The sequence below is a fragment of the Passer montanus genome, unplaced genomic scaffold (genome assembly GCF_014805655.1).
Source record: "Passer montanus isolate IOZ18808 unplaced genomic scaffold, ASM1480565v1 scaffold267, whole genome shotgun sequence".
Taxonomy (NCBI): Eukaryota; Metazoa; Chordata; class Aves; order Passeriformes; family Passeridae; genus Passer; species Passer montanus.
Genome location: NW_024367339.1, coordinates 45000 through 52829, shown reverse-complemented (window position 1 = coordinate 52829; position 7830 = coordinate 45000). Strand labels below are relative to the sequence as shown.

The following is a 7830-nucleotide window of genomic DNA, read 5'->3' as shown; positions in this document are numbered from 1 at the left end:
GACTGGGGGGGGTCGGCGTGGGCGGGGGGAGGAGCAGCCCCGCGGGAGCGGCGGCGCGCGCGGCAGCGGAGGAGCTGCCTTCGGCCTCAGCCGCCTCTTCCTCCTCCTCCCCATCCTCTTCCTCTTCTCCCTTCCCCATCCTCCTCCTCCTCTGCTTCATCCCCATCCTCCTCCTCCGCTTCATCCCCATCCTCCTCTCCCTCCTCCCCGTCGCCTCCATCCTCCTCCGCTTCATCCCCCTCCCCATCCTCACCCTCGCCCCGCTCGCCGCCTCCATCCCCCTCCTCATCCTCCTCTTCCTCCCCTTCTCCCCTCCCTCCTGGCCGTCTCCATCCTCCTCCGCTCCATCCCAGTCCCCATCCTCCTCTTCCTCCCACCTTCCTCCTCCTCCTCCCCATCCTCCTCCTCCTCTTCCTCCCCACCTTCCTCCTCCTCCTAAGGGGGGGGGGGGGGGGCTCGAGGGTTTTTTTGGGGGGTAGAGAGACCCTCCAGAATGGGGAGGGGGCGTCTCTGAGGATCCCCAAAAACAGCGACCATTAAATGGGGGGGGGAGCCCAAAATCAGCAGCGACTCTTATTTTATTTTGGGGGGGGGGCACGCGACCCTGGGGACCCCCGGGAGTGGGAGGGGGGGCCCCCAGAGACCCTCCCCAAAACACCAGAGTCCCTTTAGTGGTGGGGGGGCACACGGGAACCCCCAACCCAATAGTGAGGACCCTTAAAACCGGGGGAGGGGGGGGGTCACACGCAGGGACCCCCAGGAAATCAGAGGGACCTTCAGGGCCGGGGGGGTTGGGGACACGCGGGGACACCCCGGGACCTCGGCAGTGGGGAGGGGTCTCTGTCCAGCTCCACCGGAGCCCCCCGGCCGGAGCTGGGGCACTGCCCGTGGTGGGGGTCTCGCAGGGGTGGCCCGGGGCTCCTTCACGGTGGCGGCCTGGCCGCGGGTGGCCGTGGTGGCCTTCGGGGGCTCGGTGACCGTCAACTGCAGCCGCAGCGCCTGCCCGGGGGACAACGCCACGCTGGGGCTGGAGACCCCCCTGCCCGCCACCCCCGCGGCCGGGGGGCTGCGCTGGCAGAGCTTCCGGCTGCACAACGTGTCCCGCTGGGACCCCGGGCCCCTCACCTGCTCCGGACGCTGCGGCGACACCGAGGCCAACGCCAGCGCCGGCGTCCTCGTGTACCGTGAGTGCCGGGGACACCGGGGACACCGGGGGGACAATGGGGGGACATTGTGCGGACACCGAGGGGACACCGAGGGTGACACCGTGGGGACACCAAGGGTGACACCATGGGGACACTGAGGGGACACCGAGGGTGACGTTGTGGGGACACCGAGGGGACACCGAGGGTGACACCGTGGGGACACTGAGGGGACACCAAAGGTGATGTTGTGGGGACACCGAGGCGACACTGAGGGTGACGCCATGGGGACACCAAGGGGACACCGAGGGTGACACCGTGGTGGCACCGAGGGGACACCAAGGGTGACCACCGAGGGTGACGTTGTGGGGACACCGAGGGGACACCGAGGGTGACACAGTGGTGGCACCGAGGGTGATGTTGTGGGGACACCGAGGGTGACATTGTGGGGACACCAAGGGGACACTGAAGGGACACTGTGGGAACACCAAGGGTGACACCATGGTGTCATCGAGGAGACACCAAGGGTGATGCCGTGGGGACACTGAGGGCCCACCATAGGGACACCAAGAGTGACATTGTGGGGACACTAAGGGGACACTGAGGCGACACTGAGGGTGAAGTTGTGGGGACATTGAGGGTGATGCCTTGGGGACACCGAGGGGACACTGTAGGGACACCAAGGGTGACACTGTGGGGACACCGTGGGGACACCGTGCTGCTCGTCCCCAGAGCTGCCGGAGCGGGTGGAGCTGGAGCCGGTGGCGCCGGTGGCGGTCGGGGACAGCCGGACCCTGACGTGCCGCGTGCTGGGGGTGGCACCGCTGCGGAACCTGACGGTGACGCTGCGGCGCGGCGCCGAGACGCTGCGCACCGAGAGCTTCGGCGACGCCGAGGGCAGCGCCAGCGTGGCCGTGAGCCACCTGCTGACCGCCACCCGCGGCGACCACGGCCAGCACGTCACCTGCCACGCCGAGCTGTCCCTGCGGCCACACGGGCCCCTGTTCGCCCGCGCCGCTGCCCCCGTCACGCTCTCGGTGTTCGGTGAGTGGCGGCGCTGTGTCCTTGTCCCTGTCCCGGTGACCTCGCTGTCACCGGGACCCTGTCCCTGCTTTGGGGCTGTGTCCCAGTCCCACTGTTGTGTCCTTGTCCCCGTCATGGTGACCTCGATGTCACCAGGACTCTGTCCCTGCTCCTGGGGCCATGTCCTGGTCTTGGTGTTGTGTCCTTGTCCCCATCACGGTGACCTCAATGTCATCCTCACTGTTACTGGGACCCTGTCCCTGCTCTGGGACCGTGTCCCAGACCTGGTTTTTGTCCTTGTCCTCGTCACGGTGACCTCAATGTCATCCTCACTGTTACCTGTCCCTGTCCCTGCTCTGGGGCCGTGTCCCAGACCTGGTTTTTGTCCTTGTCCTCGTCACGGTGACCTCGCTGTCACCAGGACTCTGTCCCTGCTCTGGGGCCGTGTCCCGGTCCCGGTGAGCCCGTGTCCCCCCGGTGTCCCCGCAGCTCTCCCGGAGCCCCCGCAGCTCCAGGCCCCGGCCATCCTCGAGGCCGGCACCGCGGCCACCGCCCGCTGCCGCATCGCCGGCGCCTTCCCGGCCGGGGACACCCGCGTCACGGCCGCGCTGGGCCCGGAGCCGCTGAACGTCACGGTGGCGGTGGCCGGGGACACGGTGACGGCCAGCGCGGAGCTGTCCCCGCGCAGCCCGGGCCCGCGGGAGCTGAGCTGCACGGCCGCCGTGGCCTCGGCGGCGCGGACGGCGCGGAGGCAGCTCCACGTTTACCGTAAGGCACCGGGGGGAGCGGCGGGGACCCCGCGGGACCCCGAGACCCCCTCGGATCCACGCGCGGCACCTTCCCGCAGGGTTCCCCGCGCCCGCCCTGGAGCTGAGCCCGGCCCCGGCGGCGGCGGGCAGCGAGGTGACGGTGACATGCCACGCCGGGGCCACCGAGCCGCCCGCGGCGCGGCTGCAGCTCCGCGATGCGGACGGCGGGGTCCTGGCCGAGGGCCCGCAGCCCCGGCTGCAGCTCCGGCTGCTCGCCCGGCGCGACGACGACGGCCGAGAATTCCGCTGCCGGGCCAGCCTGGCCGTGGGCGACAGCGTGGTGACAAAGGACGCGGAGGCGCGGCTCGCCGTGCTCTGTGAGTGCCGCCCCGGCGCGGCGCCGCCCGCCCCTCCCGGCATCGCCCCAAATCCCTTTTTTTCCGCCCAGATCTGCCCGAAATCCCGGCCAGCGGCTGCCCCGGCAACCGCACGTGGGTGCGGGGCTCGCGGGAAGCGCTGTCCTGCCTCGCCACCGGCAACCCCGCGCCCACCGTGGTGTGCGGCCGCGACGGCGTCGCCGTGGCCACCGGCGAGCCCGAGCCGGTGACCCGCGCCCGCGCCGGGACCTACCTGTGCAACGCCACCAACGCGCTGGGGACGCGCAGCCGCCGCGTCACCGTCCGCGTGGAGTGTGAGTGGCACCGGGGACGCCGCCGCGGCGCTGCCGGGTCCCCGCGGTGGCCGCGGCGGTGACCGGGTGGCCTCTGTGTCCCCCCCCAAGATGAGCCCACGCTGTCCGAGGCGGGGTGTCCGGCACGCCGGGTCTGGCTGGAGGGGCAGCGGCGGCAGCTGGAGTGTCGCGCCGACGGGGACCCCCCGCCCAGCACGCGCTGCGCCCGCGACGGTGGCACCCGCGACGGTGACACCAGCCACGGTGGCACCAGCCACGGTGGCACCAGCCACGGTGACACCCGCCTCTGTGTCCCCCCCCAAGATGAGCCCACGCTGTCCGAGGCGGGGTGTCCGGCACGCCGGGTCTGGCTGGAGGGGCAGCGGCGGCAGCTGGAGTGTCGCGCCGACGGGGACCCCCCGCCCAGCACGCGCTGCGCCCGCGACGGTGGCACCAGCCACGGTGACACCAGCCACGGTGACACCAACCACGGTGGCACCAACCACGGTGGCACCCGAGACGGTGACACCAACCACGGTGACACCAACCACGGTGACACCAACCACGGTGGCACCCGCGACGGTGGCACCCGAAATGATGGCACCAACCCCGGTGGCACCCGCGACGGTGACACCGATCACGGTGGCATCGACCACGGTGGCACCAACCACGGTGACACCAGCCACGGTGGCACCAACCACGGTGGCACCCACCACAGTGGCACCCGAAATGATGGCACCACCCCCGGTGGCACCCAGCACGGAGGAGTCGCCCGCGGCCGCGTGGTCACCCGGGCCGATGGCGGCCGCTACGTGTGCAGGGCCACCAACAGGCACGGGGTGGCCGTGAGGAGCGTCCTTGTCACCGTGGAGTGTGAGTGTGACACCGGGGACGGGAGGGGACACCGGGCTGGGGATAGGGCAGGGTGGGACGGGGATCTGGGGGGGACAGGGACGGGACAGGGAAGGGACAGGGGTGGGACAGGGATCGGAGGGGACAAGGATGCCACATCCATGCCGGGAATTCCAGAGCCGTGCCGGGATCGATGGGGATGAGGATGGGGATGGGATGAGGATGAGGATGAGAATGAGGATGAGGATGAGGATGAGGATGAGGATGAGGATGAGGATGAGGATGAGGATGAGGATGAGGATGGGGATGAGGATGGGGATGGGGATGAGGATGAGGAGGAGGATGAGGATGAGGATGGGGATGAGGACGGGGATGGGATGAGGATGGGGATGAGGCCGAGCCCGGCTGTGCTCGCACCGCTCCCGCCGGCGCCGGGGCCGCTCCCGGTGGATCCCGGGCGGGTCGGGGCGGTCCCACGGGGGTCCCCCGGCCCCATCACCGCCTCCCCCGCCGCCTCCCCCCGCCTCCAGACCAGCCGAGCCTCGGCGAGCGCGGCTGCCCCGAGCGGCGCCGGTGGCTGGAGGGGACCCCGGCCGAGCTGGGCTGCGCCGCCAGCGGGAACCCCCCGCCCCGCGTCACCTGCGCCAAGCTGGGCGACCCCGCCAACGCCACCGACAGCCGGGACCCCCCCCGCGCCACCCGCAACGTCACCCGCGCCCACGCCGGCACCTACCAGTGCCGGGCCAGCAACGCGCACGGCGCCGCCGTCCGCAACGTCACCGTGGCCGTGGAGTGTGAGTGCGGGGGGCGATCCGGGGACCCCCGGGGCCCCGGGGCAGCCTCACAGCGCCGTGTCCCCCCCCGGCGCAGACGGCCCCGCCGCTGTCACCCTGCGGGTCCTGCCCTCGGCCAACGTCACCCGCGGCGGCGGCTTCACCGTGGACTGCGGCGCCGAGGGGGTCCCGGCGCCCACCTACAGCTGGGCGCTGCCCCCCGCCCCCAACGCGCGCCTGGCCGCCGACAACCGCTCGGTGACGGTCACCGGGGCCACGGCGGCCAACCGGGGCCTCTACACCTGCACGGCGAGCAACCGGCACGGCCGCAGCGCCGCCAGCGTGGCCGTGAGGGTGGACGGTGAGCGGGGCCGGGGGGCGCGGCGGTGGCACCGTGACGGTGTGACCGACCCGGTGTGACCGACCCCGTGTGACTGTGCCCGGTGTCACCGACCCGGTGTGACCATCCTGGTGTGACCATCCCTGTGTGACCGACCCGGTGTGACTGTGCCTGGCGCGGCGGTGGCACCGTGACGGTGTGACCGACCCCGTGTGACCGTGTCCGGTGTGACTGTGTCCGGTGTGACCGAGCCGGTGTGAATGTGTCCGGTGTGACTGTGCCTGGTGTGACCGTGCCCGGTGTCCCCATCCCGGTGTGACCGTGCCCGCTGTGACTGACCTGATGTCACCATCCCGGTGTGACTGACCTGATGTGACTGTGCCTGGTGTCAGCAACCTGGTGTCACCCTCCCGGTGTGACCGTGCCCGCTGTGACCCTCCCGGTGCCCCCGTCCCGGTGTGTCCCTGTCCCGGTGTCCCCGTCCCGCTGTGTCCCTGTCCCGGTGCCCCCGTCGGCACCGGCACCGGCCCCGGCCCCGCGGGGACGTGCTCGGGATCCAGCTGAGCCCGCCGTGACCGGCCCGGCCCCGGCCCCGGCACCGGCACCGGCCCCGGCCCCGCGGGGACGTGCTCGGGATCCAGCTGAGCCCGCCGTGACCGGCCCGGCCCCGGCCCCGGCACCGGCACCGGCCCCGGCCCCGCGGGGACGTGCTCGGGATCCAGCTGAGCCCGCCGTGACCGGCCCGGCCCCGGCCCCGGCACCGGCACCGGCCCCGGCCCCGCGGGGACGTGCTCGGGATCCAGCTGAGCCCGCCGTGACCGGCCCGGCCCCGGCCCCGGCACCGGCACCGGCCCCGGCCCCGCGGGGACGTGCTCGGGATCCAGCTGAGCCCGCCGTGACCGGCCCGGCCCCGGCCCAACCCCAACCCCGGCCCCGAGGGGTTTTTTGGGGCGGTTTTTGGGGTTTTGGGGGTGTGAGGGTGACAAGGATTCCTCCGGAGGTGCCCGGTGGTACCGGAACAGCAGCGGGGAGGGTTTGGCAGCCGGATCGCCCAGCCGGGACCGGGACGGGGACCCGCGGCGTTTGGGGACCCCCAGAGACCCCCACCCCAGGGATTTTTGGGGGGATTTTGGGGGTACACCAGCCAGGACCGGGACTGAACCATCCCCGCAGGATTTCCCGGTGTCCCCGTCCCGCTGTGTCCCCGTCCCGGTGTCCCCGTGCCGGTGTGACGGCGCTGCCGCCCCGCAGAGAGCTGGCTGGCGGCGCTGGCGGCGCTGGGGGCGCTGGGCGCGGTGGCCGCGCTGGCGCTGGCGGCGGCCGGGGGCTTTTACCTGAAGAGCACGGCGTGCAAGAAGGGCGAGTACAACGTGCGCGACGCCGAGGGCTCCTGCGAGGGGGGCGGTTTTTGGGGTTTTGGGGGTGTGAGGGTGACAAGGATTCCTCCGGAGGTGCCCGGTGGTACCGGAACAGCAGCGGGGAGGGTTTGGCAGCCGGATCGCCCAGCCGGGACCGGGACGGGGACCCGCGGCGTTTGGGGACCCCCAGAGACCCCCACCCCAGGGATTTTTGGGGGGATTTTGGGGGTACACCAGCCAGGACCGGGACTGAACCATCCCCGCAGGATTTGGGGACCCCCAGAGACCCCCCCGCCCACCCCAGGGATTTTTGGGGGGGATTTTGGGGGTACACCAGCCAGGACCGGGACTGAACCATCCCCGCAGGATTTGGGGACCCCCAGAGACCCCCCCGCCCACCACATCCCCGCAGGAGGGGATTCCTGGGGGATTCCTGGGGGGAGTTTTGGGGGATTTTGGGGGGTACCCCATCCAGGACCCAGGGTTCCCCCAAATCCATCTGCTGGCACTGCCTTGGCCGGGTGGGGAGGGGGTTTGGGGGTCCCCACAGACCCACCCCCCCTTTTCCCTGGTGATTTGGGGGCGATTTCAGGGATTTGGGGGCGATTTGAGGGATTTGGGCTCGGCCGCCCCTCGGGGCCGGGGGCTCCAGGGGGGCTGCACCCCATAAAGGACCCCCCCCACAGCGGGGGTCTCTGCCCGCTGGCCCCGAGACCCCCCAGAGCCCCCCCAGACCGCCAGCCCCGTCCTCGTGCGGACACCAAAGCCCCCCCAAGCAGCCCAATTAGCAATTGATTAATTAATGAGCCAACGCTCGTTATTCTGAATCCAGAACAAAAGGATTTTTTTTGGGGGGGAGGGGGTCGCCCGCTCGCCCCCCCCGGGACTGGACCCCCCCCCTCCTCGGGGGCGGTTTGGGGACA

General features: G+C 71.6%; 1 protein-coding gene across 1 annotated transcript; it reads left to right on the top strand.

The window, feature by feature from the left end:
- Positions 1-730: 730 nt before the first annotated feature.
- Positions 731-7706, top strand: LOC120503687 (intercellular adhesion molecule 5-like; the record flags this gene model as incomplete). Its single annotated transcript, XM_039712409.1, has 11 exons — positions 731-1184; positions 1875-2186; positions 2655-2933; positions 3013-3291; positions 3363-3605; positions 3696-4278; positions 4339-4504; positions 4807-5230; positions 5307-5570; positions 6801-6953; positions 7594-7706. Coding segments are annotated over 11 exons (3270 nt in total), but the record flags the coding sequence as incomplete, so codon positions are not given.
- Between the last annotated feature and the right edge of the window lie 124 nt (positions 7707-7830).